This window comes from Mixophyes fleayi, chromosome 5 (assembly GCF_038048845.1).
Source record: "Mixophyes fleayi isolate aMixFle1 chromosome 5, aMixFle1.hap1, whole genome shotgun sequence".
Taxonomy (NCBI): Eukaryota; Metazoa; Chordata; class Amphibia; order Anura; family Limnodynastidae; genus Mixophyes; species Mixophyes fleayi.
Window position 1 is genome coordinate 20,054,720 of NC_134406.1, and position 14,121 is coordinate 20,068,840.

Genomic DNA, 14,121 nt, shown 5'->3' on the forward strand with positions numbered 1-14,121 from the left:
CTGTTTAACCAGTAACAGTCAGTGAGGACCTCTAGGTAATTGTATGTTCCAGGTTTGCGTCCTGCACTGATCCTGGTTCACGTCGGGGGTGTTTGGTAAAACCTGTTAAATATGGTAATAAAGCCATTAAAGTAGCTGTAACCATGCAGATATACAGGGAGTAATGACAACTCTACAATGGTGGGATTTCTTTACCATAACTTGTGCTATGGGTAGTTACACAGAATTGCTGCTAACAGGGTAGTTCAGTCACCTGGGAGGATAGTTATATAATTATGACAGTGTGCAGTGAGCAACATCTGATTTAGTTTCTGGGTTAACAGTGCTACCCTGACATCTAAGGCAATGAAAAACTGTTATAATGCATAAAAAAAACATATATTTATTTGTGTCAGGATTTGGATTTCTTGGTAATTTAAAGGACTTTTGCCAATGCACTGTGCAGTTCCAAGCCCCAGGTCATCCCTCGCTACTGCTTGCTCACCTTCCAGGTAAAACACGGGTTAATGAGTTGATAAAGTAGGAGGGGGAATAAAATTAGCGAATTAAAAAAAACTGACTCTCTGCCTATTGTTTACAACCATTGACTCCAAGTAACAATTACAGATGCCAAATCATTCCTAAACCTGTAAGGTACAAGAAAAAAAATCTTTTAGAGGGGTGGGACCCTATACAGGTGCCAGGAGCATTAAATAACCCTCCCAGACAAGGTGCACCTCTGTCTGCTGTAGTAGAAGGTCCCCCCCCCCCCCCCCCCTTATCCCCAGTCTGGCATTTTTCCCCCCTACACGAGACAATGTGCATTGACTGCAGGAGACTGGGCTAAGCCAGAGTCTCCCAGACCTGCTGGCTCCTTCAGCCCAACCCAACACAGAGGAGCCTTTGTCAGTGTAATTGCTTCTCCCCTTGTTGTAGAAATGGCTGTTTAGAGCCTAACTTGTAGGTTGGGCTGGAAGATGCAAGAATTAGCATGTAAACATCAGTACTGTATCCCGGTGGGTGTACAGCCTTCATCCCATGTTACACTCTCCACCTAGCTCCCTAAATTAGACAGGTATGCGATTTTTTTTTTTGATTTTTTTTGTGTGTGCTTGGAAGCTCCAGATCGGCAAGGGTTAAAATATGCAGAGTAGCACATTACCGTTTATTTACACAACATTCTAATTAACGTTTGATAATGGCGTTTGTCACTTCCATTTCCAGAATCTTTAGTTCTTTCCAGGTAAAGACTGTATTCATAGAAACACAATAGCTGCTACCTGACATGGGGAATTACACAGGAGCTATGTTTCATTTGTCTACGTTTTATTGGTAATTTTAGGCATAGGGCTGTAAACGTCTTTTGTTGATTTTTTTTCCCTATTTGTGTTACTGCGCATACAATTTGTACCGAGGAAAATAAATCGTTTTGTCTTAATGGGCTGGGATATAATAATTCTCTACTTCAGACAGAATGAAAGGTATTCAGGTCATGGCGTGATTCAAACACGGGCGGAGAATAAGTGTATTAATATTGTCTGTACCTCCAGCGGAACGCCCAGAGCCAGACAAATGGCTATAATATGAATACATTGGGTTTAACGGTACAGGTACTTCTTATTAAACAGGGAAAAAGTCATTTTTAAGCTTATTCTTGCTAAAGGGACTATTTTATTATGTTTTTATTTAAAGTGCAATGAAATATATGGAAATAGGATCCTTTGAAAAAAAAAAAACCATACATATTACTAAGCGTATGTGTATCTTTCAATCGTCAGTCTTCCAATGTAATATCACTTTAATGATTCAGATTGGCAATTCACGGGATGAAATGTACCTTGATTCTAAGTAATAGTCCATTCAAATATTGGCATCTAAAATATGTTATTTGTATTTCATGTACCAGTCACCCTGGGCATGGCTTCATTTCCCTGTGATTAAGATACCAGTGGCAGCGTGCCACTGAAAATAAGACGCATGTCTGATTGTTTAATGGTTATTTGATTGCCATGTAGTAGTTGTACTGAGTCTGTGTAGAGAGAAGTGTCTCAGTGATGTCACTAGTGAATGAAGTGATAGGTTTAGCAGTTATGAGTATTGCTGCAGCTGCACTTAAAGAATATTTTGCATTAACAAAAGAAAAAAAAACAAAAACTATAACAGACCCCTGCTTAAAAGTGGCTTAATGATCCATAAAATATAACATTTAAAGGATAACTCCACTTATAATCTTAAAAATATATATATTGGGTTTTTTTTGTTGAGAAAGAAGTGGCGTTTGATTTCTCTTAAAAAAAAAAATCCCACAATCTCCTAAATTTTTACCCAACAAAAACTAACTTGTTTATATTGTTTGAATAACGTTCTGCTCCTCTTAGTGTGTGTGGTAGTATCGTTTTGCAGCCTGTAGAGGTCACTGTTGCTATAGCGGCGGATGAGCTGTTTTAGTCTGTGACTAAGAGCTCTGTAACAAAGGAAAGGAACAGACCATTGAATGTACCCAATAATGTACATTACTTACTGAGGGATGGAGTTGCAAAGATGGTTTTATATAGCATTTTAGCACTGTATCTTAATAATTTTCCTCTAATAATATTAAAGAGCAGTTTAGTGCCGATATAGGTCTTAAATTACAGAATAATTAGTCCCTGTAAAGAGTCAGACCAGTTATTTTATGCTTGGGCGATTTTTCTTACAGTCTGCACAATCACGCTGTTGAGGGGGGGCCTGAATATAACCTGCTGACTTTTGATCTCCACATCAGAAAGGTGTGAAAGTTGTAATACATGTTTTTAGGGCTTATTGCGGACAATTAACCTAAAGATAAATTAGCTGAATATTTTCACAGGCTTCCTTCCACTGCAACCAAGACACTGAGAGAAACATTAGCCAATGTCCGGGAGGGTTCCCAGGGCCGCTCCTCGCGTCCGGGAGGGTTCCACAAACCCCAAATCAAATGCAAACTTGCAGTAGTGAGATTATTTCAAATTACTCTAAATATTACTTAAATTCCATAGAATTTCCATTAAAAGTTACTAGTATGTGTGATTTATTTTATATAGCACCTTTAGGTATCTACAATAATAATAGTAATTAGATATGTAGCACTTTACTAGATGTCCAAGAATACAGTAACAAGGAAATAATTATAAAAGCATTGACGGGTAACTGAGATTCTTCACCAAAGATCTTACAGTCAAAGACCACAAAAGAAAAAGCTAACAGTGGAATCCAAAGTTTATTATTCTTTATTAAAGGTAAGTTTAATAGATGTGATCTAAATGGAGTTTGCCATTTTTGAGAAAGGAAGCTAAATACGACTAATCTAATGGGTAAAAGCAATCTGGTGATGCTGACTGGTCAGCAGGACCTGTAACATTAACCCAGATCTGTTACTGAACCCTAAAGTTATAATTTCATAACCCTGTTGTGTAAACCGTTTGCACTGAGCGTCTCTGTGACCGTACAGGGTGAGGAAAGACCCCTCAAACATTTGGAAGGTTAAATGATTAGAGACAAATGTTTTTACTCCAAGGGGGGGGGGGGGGTCGGAGTTGTTCTGTTGGTGTAGATGTGGCGGACGGCCAGCAATTGCGTTAGAAATATCCGCTCCTCCTTCCTTGCACCTCTCTGGTGTGCCAAGAAAAATGATCAGAGATTTCTTTCAAATCTCCGTCACAAAGTGTCTCATGGACTTTCCGGAGACACATAATGTGCATATAACCATAGTCGTGGGGTTACTATAGAATCTGCTGCTATTTGGATCGGCCCCTAAATGTCCGTTTGCAGCGGACACAGATCCTACTGTACGGAGGTGCTGGGATCATTCAGTCCTGCGCCAGGGATCAGACATCTGTCACCGTTATTTTGCAGAATGCTCAGCATTTGTACAACCTTTTTTTTTACCAACAGTCAGTAAATTTACAGATTGTCAGTAAACGTTCAGCCACGGACGCCACACTTTTATTGGTTTTAAAAAAAAATTTTTTTTAAAAAAAAAACAAAAAAAAACAGTGGCCATCAATAAATGCATTGCATCCTATTTGACAACACAAACTACAACAACATACACTAACTTCACATATATCAGGGATTACTAACTTCATATTTATAATTTTTAGTTACATTTCCATTGTCGACTGTGTGTCGGCAGCAACTAATGGTTGTCAGATGTTCATAAAATAAGGGTTAACCCCCACTGTATACATCGCATAAAACAAGTTGCTTGGTCTCATCTGCTCTTCTGTTTCAACATTTTGTTTCAGAGAATAATAATCGTAGAAGTTATTTGTCCACTCATTAATTGCCGTATAACTTCCTGCTTGTCTGTGGATTATCACCGGGGTTAGGTTACAGTTCCAGTATGGGCAGGCTGGCACGATTGGTGATAATCCCTTAAGAGTGCCAGTGATGGGCTGTAGACGCGTTTCGCCAGTCTGTTGCGCCACTTTGCTTGGTGTTTGAAGGTCTCTTGGTTAACATTGGGGTCTTTCTTTGCAGAATTGCTGCAACCTTCGATCCGTGACTATCCTGAGTGTTCTTTGATTAATGTCTTGCATACAGGGGGCCAAGGCTTGCTTCCTCCGTGACATCCCCTTCTCCGCCATCTACTTCCCCTGTTACGCCCACATGAAAAGCTGTTTTGCCGGGGAAGACGGCAGAGTTAGCCCTGGGTATCTCCTCCTGGCTGGAGCCATCGCTGGTAAGTAATGTGGCTTTATAGCAGCTCATGACTTTGCTAATAGTCCTGGTACCTTAGAGTATTGGCTGGTAGCTGGCGGACTGTCCTCTGTGTGAGGGGCTGATGTAAACATTACACTGAAACCTGGAAAGTTTGTGAAGAATTCTGGGAAGGGTCCACTCCCCTAACCCTCTAATCCTCTAAGCTTCTTGTGTATTGGGGGGAAAAAGTTCAAATTGAAATTGCAAACTATGTTACATACAGTACAGAATATCTACAGCGATGTTTACTAGGAATTCCTAACTCCGCTAAGTACAGAACGTTCACATAAAAGACCTGCTGGTAACATTTACAAATTTACGTGTAAAAGTTTTGGGTATGTATCAGAACTGAAGGTATTTAAGACTAATTGGTGATTATGGGGAAAGACATTTTTCCTATGTCCCTAAATGTATATTTTTAGTAGCTGTGTAACAGAAGATCACTTGTATATTTTTTTTTCTTTTAAATGTCTCATTTCCAATACATAGGTCACTACCCAGTGATCATTTTGAGACTTTATTTAGGAAGAAGTTGGATAATTTATAGCTTATTAGTTTTGCTCTGTCTGGGTGCAACTTAGGCCGGGTACACACTATACAACATTTCTCCCAATGTGATCTCCTTTAATGATTTTACCAGTGATTTTAAAAGAGAAGGGAAAAAAAATAAAGTCCCGATCAGCAGCTGATTCATGTGTACACACTAAACACATTTTTCACGATTTACCTTCAGATCTGTGCTCATGTGTGTGTCTGTCTCTGTGTGTGTGTGTGTATTAGGGAATTTATACTGTAAGCCCCAATGGGGCAGGGACTGATGTGAGTGAGTTCTCTGTACAGCGCTGCGGAATTAGTGGCGCTATATAAATAGATGATGATGATGATCATCATCTGTCATAACCATCAGCTGAAAAGATGGTGACTGCACACTCCATAGAGATCTATGGACACTGCCGGTCCTGAGTGAGCACACACTGCAGAATTGGAACGACATCGTTCCATCGTTGAACGAGATTTTATAGTCTGGTTTAAAAATCAAATGAAACGATACGATGAGCTTTGGAACAATCGTTCATCGTTACAGAGTAGAGACACTTATGATATCGGGCCGAACGTTCGTTCATTGTGTGATTGACCACATCCAGCCTAAAGGACAATATACATCTGGAGATTCCGTTGTTTCAAAAGTACGATAAGTAAGAGTTTTTTCACCTCTCGGTGGCGTCTGTATACACAGACAATCACCGTTATCGGAGGATGATTATTAACATCATTTGTTTGTGCGTGATTCAGGTTTCTGCCACATAGGAATCTTAGTCTGTGTAGACTCAGTGTTTGGGGTGATTCTCTCTGCTTTAGACTTACAGGAAAGGATGTTGGTTGTGCAGAATGAACATTTGTATAACAATAGATTTTGGATCTAAATTGGTCTCCTCTTGACTACATACACACCGATGGGTTACAAATTAGTCGCAAAGTAATCGTGCAGAACAATTGTATCTGTGTGTAAGTAACACAATTAAGGCGAGTGATTAGTTACCTTCTTTGCAATTCCCACATATTAATAAGCGAGGCATACAGGTTTATTTAATAACAAAAACCAGATTGTAATCTTGCGAGCAGGGTTCTCTTACCTCTCTGTCTGTATGTATTACCCAGTATTGTTTTATTAATGTTTGTTCCCAATTGTAAAGCGCTACGGAATTTGCTGGCGCTATATAAATAAATGATGATGATGATGTTTAAATGATTGTATTATGTATTATTGTATCGTCATGTTTCTGTATGAGATCTGTGTGGTTTCAGTAAGTCTGTCCTACCGCATTGTGCATTATCGGTGTTCTTATTTGTTTTCTAATCACTATTTTACCCACAGCAAATGGTCTTGGAAGCTGATTTTGGCTCCAGGAAATAAAAACTAAACCCCCCTCCCCACTGTCGTCTTATAAACAGTGTACAACCTATGTATCGGTGTAAAGCCTTAGTGGGTGGTCTGCTGCATTCTTTGAATATTTTGATAGATTTTATTGGAGCAGCACAAAATATGCTTTGCAGTCTACCTGTCCCCCTTGTCCAGATCCCAGCAGAGATAGTGGAGGAATGGGGGGTTTGTCATCATGCTGGTATATACCGCGACTGTGGTTGTCGGGTTATGCTGAGATTCTACTGTCTGTTCTACAGATGCACCTTTAGGCGTCTGTCTGAGTTACCAGAGGGAATCTTATAGGGGGAGTTATCACTTCCCCTGTAAGTCACATTCATGGCAGCTCGCCCCATGTGACGAGTATTCCCACCCTTGTACAGGAAAGGCATCTGTAATTGGAAGGTGACGTTGTACTTGGTCACCAGCGTGACCAGTCAGCTGCACGTTTCTAGGAACGTGTCGGAGGTAGCGGTGTATGACCATATAACATGGGCGCTATGAAAGTCACGCAGGTAACGTGTGGCCGATCACTGAGTACGTTCTCATCCAATGCGCCCCTCGGCCGTCACAGCAGATTCCACCACACTCAGCCGCTCCTCGTGCACCCTGTTCTCCGTCTTCTAGATGACCGTGTTTTGTTGCCTTTATCCGCAGGATACTACTCTGCTTCCCACTGCCCTCTGCACACAGCGATTTTCTAAGCCACAATATAAGTAATCTACTGCACTATATTGTGCCCCCTTCCCCTTCCCTCCACTATGTGTGCTTACACATTTCTATTTGTTGCTATGTAATTATGAATGTATACAAATGATCCTGTTCCAGGACTGTACCGTGCTTCTGTGATGGTGTCGGTAAGTCTGCAGCAGAGATCACTATTTAGTCCTTTTGTTTGTTTCCTGTCCTAGAATCCCGTCCGTCTTCCTAGCGCCCTTCTGTCTAATTGGTGTAATAATTATCACTCCATACAATGGCTTTGGCGGCGAGGCCTAATAACAAGGGATTTGTGACCTCATTGGGGGCAGGGTATATTGTAGTTGGGGGGGGGAAGGCCCTGACCAAAAAGTTTGTCCAGACCTATAGCTATATAATATAAATTCCATTGTACTAGGCCTGTCTGTAATGTAACCATATGAAAATAAACGCATAATAATAGTATGTCTGTTATCAGTGACTGTTACCATTCAGTAGAGTGCCATTATTTTTCCCTCTCACATAATCCCTTTAAATCCTCATTGATGCCTGTTGGCATGTATATTGTCATTGGGGTCAGGCATGGTATCATCATAGGTGGCTGTCCCAGAACACACAACCAAAAGGAGGTGATTGGCACAAGTCTGTGTATAGTTTGTACAGACAGAACATAAAACTACGTCTAGAATAAGATTTCACCTGTAGATTTGAAGTTAGAATACTTTCAGCAGCTTACATAGGAAATGCTGTTTAAAATGATGGCTAAACATCGCTGCTAGGTTCATTAATATTATAATGCAACCAGTTGGGCCCCTTCGAATGCATAAGACATGGATGAACGTACCATTAGAAATATAAAACATTGAATCGTATGATCACAATGGATCCTTCACATTGAACTGTTGTCTAGTCATTCGGTGTATTGATCAAGTGCATCTAAACATACGTTGGGTTTGATCATTTGGACCAAAACTCTTAAGTGAAGATGTGATATTTCCCTAAGAGTTGAATGAAGTTCACGGCTGCATTGAATCTTGCAGCTACAAGATCATTTGCCGTACTCCAACTTAAGCCTTTGCCATCGTCACTTATGGGTCCTGCCAGTCACTGTAGCTCATGAAATGTGTATCTGTGGGTACAATCCAGTACGGGGAACTATCCAGCGGCAGAACAGTATTCTATGGCTGACGCCTGCACATGGAGAAGTAATATTACATAGTATAATTGTGCCTTGTCCGGCTGTTTTGATCAGATACAAATGTCTTTTTTTAGCCTCGTCTATTTCCAACCTGTTTCATTGGAACAAAACAAGCTTTTAACATGGGAGCCTGTGTGCAGACCTGAAATGCAAGCGTACATCTACAAGCCAAACAATCTCCCAGATTCAGCCCTTCTCTTTCAAGCTGCTGATGTGATTGCAGACCGAGATAATTCCCTTTTGAAGTTCAGTCACACAGGCTGCTTTTATACTTCTCATTTATGTCAGGCTCCCCATCTACAATGCTGTGATTCCACGTTTGGGTGCACGATCGCTGAACACATCTATAGATATGAAACAATACATTCAAATTCTGCAGGAAAAAAAAAATGAGTTTCTCCTCTTGGCCTATTACTGTAATGTAATCTGTGCCCCTGAAATGTCAACTAACCTGACGTAAGATTGTCATCTTCTCTTCAAGGCGCTTTGAAAGTCGGAGCATTGTAGCGTGCGCCATTAAGGGGATCCTGTCCGGACCGGAGCGAAGTAATGCTGAAATATGAACCTGTAAAACACAAGTTTATTTAAAGTGGGAATATTTATAGACAGATGCGTAGTTAAAGGGGCATGCCAATCAAACAAGAACGCCAGAATATTGCCATTTGTTTACATAAGTACTGTATAAATACCATACACCATACTTTGTTTGCAGAGAGTTCATAGCAATCACTTCCACAAGGCACGGCCGTCATCTAGTCTACTAGGCTAGGTGAACACTGCGATATCTTGACCGATTTTTACCAACGATAATAAAAAATAAAAATGTCCCGATCTTCATGCAGATTCCTGCGTATAAACGTTTTACACGATTTACCGTCAGATCTGTGCACTTCATCTGTCATAACCATCGGATAAAAAGATCCTGACTCTGCGCACTCCATAGAGACTTCTAAAATCAAATGAAACGATACGATAATCGTTCATCGTTGCAGCGAACATAATGATGCAATATCGGGCCGAACGGTCGATTATCATGTGAAAATCGGCTGAAAACCCTGTAGTAGTGTGTACCCAGCTTTAGGAAGCGTCAGCAGGTCAACCTCTAATTTACTTGTTCCTGGTCAAAAAGCCTGAATACAGCAGACAACGGTTCTACTCTACATTTTCTGGTGCAGGGATAACAAAAACTCATTTCTCAGTGAAAGACCAGACTCTGTATTAGTCACTGCCCTGTTTATTTCATTAATACTCAATTAAAATACTATTATTAGAGCGTTGAACGAGGCTGACCCTTGTGGACAGAAAGACTGGTTAAAGGGACTGGGGGCAGCTCTACCCACCCCCAGACCGGTGATAATAGTAGTCCATATAAAACATGGCAGTCCCTTGTGGTATACGTGTGTGTGTATATATACATGTATGATGGAATGCCTCTTATAACAGCTAATTGAGTTAATAAGCATCAATTCCTATTTTATCCTGCGTGTTCCTTGGACCGTGTTTGTCTCTGCACCAGGGATGTAATACAGATTGTTCTACATGATCATTGTACGTGTGGTTTGTGACTTTTATTGGTTGTGTGTAGTGATGAAAAGACCAATCCAGATCCAAAATCTGTTATAAGAATGTTAGTTCTGTGCGGCCAATATCCGATATATAACTGTCTGTCCATGTTTAGACCTGGGAGCGTCACCGATGACCCCCAATACGGTGAGTGCTTCTAGTTCCTGCCAGGTAGAACTTGTTTGCGACTCTACAAACTCAATAAATTATCTTCCGATCTTGGGAAATCCGTGTGATACAGTCGCCACCATTGGAACTTTGCTTACGGAGTTTTTGAAACAATGGAAACTGTGGATCCTCACCGGGTAGTGACCTATGTACTGGAAGGTGTTTTTAAAGAATAAACCTAATATATGTTATCTAATGTTAAACAGCTACTAGTACAGAGGTCCTGCACTGCCATGCTGTGGCTGCCAGGTGCATACGTTCATCCGGTGCCGGACAACAGTGGCCCTCCAAGCCGCCACCTGTGGCCCCAGCTCCGTCTTGCTTTATCGTCCTATGTGGTTGTTATAGCATGTATTGTATGTTTAAGATGCCCGCTGAGTTCGGAGCAGTTATAAAGTTATTAATCTTTTGAATTGTAATTTTAAACAAACAAAAAAAAAATCACTGACTTTTAATATGGGCCCCATGATTTGGGTTTATGCTCTAAAGGGTGGTTAAGCAGCATACAATTGATTTTTATTTAATTTTTTTTTTTTTTATTTGCTTGGTTTTTTTATTTATTTGTTTTTATTATTATTCCTTCTTTTTACCAACCACCATTTGTTCCCAGGAAATATTATGGAGGGCGTTTTGGACAAAGCAGCATTGAACATGTGGGATATAAAATGTCTAATATAGAGCGTATTTACCCACAGTGCTACAGACAAGGTTAGCACTACGTACAGCCCCGTCCAGTGTCCTATTCTGTAAAACACTTTTTCCACCAATTAATAAGCTAATTATTTTGTGCTAATTGATTATATTCCGTAGAAGTATCTAAGTTCTATATTTTGAATACATTTTCCACCTTCATATAATTTTATCCATGGCCTGTGCACGTCGTCCTGCAGCCTTTACTACAGAAATTACTCCCTCTATCTACCTTATTGCCTTGTTTTGTAGTGGTTTGTTTTGGTGGCCGGGGATACGAGCGGTCGACTCCGTATTAGATACCGCAGTATACAGGGAGCGGCTCTGTGTCTTATTCCCAGCACAAAGCTAAGAAGAGAGAGAGAAAATGAAACCATGAATTTAATAAGAACGGAGGGCGTGTAAAAACCCAATAAATTAAAATGATCCAAAGGTGGAAAATTCCTTTATTAAGAAATATATATACATGTAACAAGCAAAGTAATTAAAAGTAGAATATTAAACGCTGAATGACTCCTAGACAGAAAGTTCCGCATCTCTTCCTGAGATTATTCTTCCCAGCAGGGCGGAGACCGACAGATTATAAACACAGTGTTTGTCATGTTGGCAGATAAAGTGCAGCCACATTATAGCCGTGGGCACGCACACGCGTGTCTTGTGGGCCTTCACATGCTCTGAGGGTTTTCTTTGTTGCACTACTGTATAAATTAAGGGAAAAAACACAGATCTGTCACATTGACTGTCCCTTATATGTATCTAGTCTAGCAACACGGTTAGATTTCCTATCTGCCCTAAATCCTAATTAATATGTCAATTGTTGACATCCAAAAAATTGTTTCCTTCTAACTAAAATAGCCAGACTTGTGTTTGACACTAGAGGACGTCTTTAAAGATGTTTATCAAAAGTTTGAGACGGAGTAGAATATTTGAAATGGTGGAAAAAAAAATGTCACTTTTGAAATTTATTTTAAGTCTATAAAGCAATACCTTTTAATGGCTAAGAAATGATTGCAAGCTCCTGAGGCACTTTGATCCTCAGATCTTCCTGTTTGTCCTAAGACTCACCCGATACCACAGTTTGATTACGCCACACAAGTTTTGCGCTATAATCATTTCTTGGAGTATGAAATTATTACACCATCTCAGTCTCTCACTTACTGTTTTCTCCCGTTGGTGATATTCGCTCTATGTATGCTAATTCACAAACACTCCTACACATGTTACTTATTTCTGCATGTGACCTACGTATGTTGATTGTATGCCATGGTAAATTGGAATCATCACCCAGACGTTGGAGAGAGGAGGCTGAATCCTGCAGAGCGAATGCCTTGCTAGAGATGAAAGCTTCCCCTGAAACCTTAGATGTGTTTGGTTTGCTGATTTTGCACAGGAAAGCCTCTTTGCAGGGATGCAGAGGTTGTATAGGGTTATTTGAGGTGGTGGCAGCCAGATCGGCTCGCGCGCGCCTGTGGGTAAGTGGTGGTGAGTTTGAAGACTCGGCTGTTCAGCTCGCTGTGTGTTCCTTGCCAGTAGCCACAAAGAGGCGTGAAAAAAGCCGAAGCAGAGAGCAGCTTTCACCTCCAAAAATCTGAATTCAATCATCAGACATGTTTGCGATTTTCTAAAGCACAGCTTGATCTGGGTTCTGCTTTCCCACATTTAAAGCTGCCACTGCTCAGAAAGAGCCGCAATGCCTGACCGTATGTTGGATATGGTGAACTTCCAGGCAGCTCTGTCTGCCTAGCGCTGTTGACGTTCTCTTTAGCCAGTGTTGGTTTATTTAACCGTCTGCGAGACTCTGAGTCTGTCCTCCCTGTTCTGCACTGGTATTGGTTACACGAAGCAGGGTCTGATATCCCCCCTATCATGTGTTTTATGGGGTGGAGGTGGACAAGCCTCTAATTTAGGGGTTTTGGAGCGATCCTGAAGGGGGATGAGGGCACAGTTTTACCGTGAGATCATTTCCTGATGGGAGACTTGAGGTCAGTCCTATTTTAGAGACTCCTGCTGCACTCTAAATCCCGCCGTGTGCCTGTTTGGGTTTGTTTTTGGCACTCTCATTTTTCATGGTTTTAATTTTGAAATTCTCCTCGTATTGCACGTCATTTGCGGACAAGCAAGTTCATGCCCGGGTCTGTCCTTTAAAACTTTCAAAGAAACTTTTTTTTGTTTCCTTTTTTTTTTTGCAGGCTTTCTAAAATTATACTGGTTAAACCGGTTCCTTGAAAGACGATGAAGGACCCATTAACCCACCAATACTTTTTAATGTTCTTTATAATCTCTACAGTTTGCAAGTATTTATGGAACATGGCCCCCATACCTCAACTTATAGAACTGTGGTGTTATCAACCTCTCTCTCTCGTGTCTCCATATTACAGATGCTGTGGACTGTGCAGTTATATAACTAGACGAGAGACTTACTGAACAGATCTCACCTTTAACTTTCTCTTCAGATCACTGTATGATTACCCACATCTCTGCTGATACATACATCAGTGGTTGCATTTTATGTATTTGGAATACTTGATGTCTGTGAGTCCCTGCTCAGAGATGTCTGTGAACTTCCCTCCGTGTTCATCTCCGTGTATAAAGCTCATTGTTGTCCCCGATATTTTTATGCTTTTATTGGTATTCTGTTGGATTAATGGAGCTGATTATTCTGTCCCCCAGCCACACCACCATTGGTGGATTCCTGGGATAAGTTGTGCGTGTGTCATGTAGATCCGCACAATCCTCAGTATTAGTGACACATACGTGTCCACTTCACGTGTCATCTCTTGGTCCTTTTAACATACAGCAAACTTCATTTTTAGGGACACATTGAGGGACATTGGCCTTAGAGATGGCCTTTTGTGCTCCATATTCACCATTTCACCTCTCTTGCTAATGAGTAAAAAGTGAGGGGGGTTTAGTGAACGCTACAAATTATCCCCTTTGTAGAATACATGTCTGCAACTAAATTGTAATTCCTCATAATAAACGTATGAAATTACCCTGTCCGAGGAGAACACAACTTTAAAAAAAAAATCCTATTTTATTAAAAAAGCAAAGTGAGAAACTATTCTTTCGTGGTCTTAAATACACAAAGGTCATTTTCCATTGAAAAGTATTTATTAAGAATGTGGAAATGTTGGAACTACTAAGCATGTACAATGTTCTATCAGACGTTTTCAGTTGAACAGCA

At 40.5% G+C, this 14,121-nt stretch overlaps 1 protein-coding gene across 1 annotated transcript in view; it reads left to right on the forward strand.

Annotated features, from left to right (window-relative positions):
• SLC25A13 (solute carrier family 25 member 13) overlaps window positions 1–14,121 on the forward strand; it is a 92,043-nt gene that overhangs the window by 73,220 nt on the left and 4,702 nt on the right. Inside the window, exon 15 of the mRNA XM_075211775.1 lies at window positions 4,543–4,681. Coding sequence (XP_075067876.1) covers window positions 4,543–4,681 — 139 coding nt within the window. The remainder of the gene's footprint in view (window positions 1–4,542; window positions 4,682–14,121) is intronic.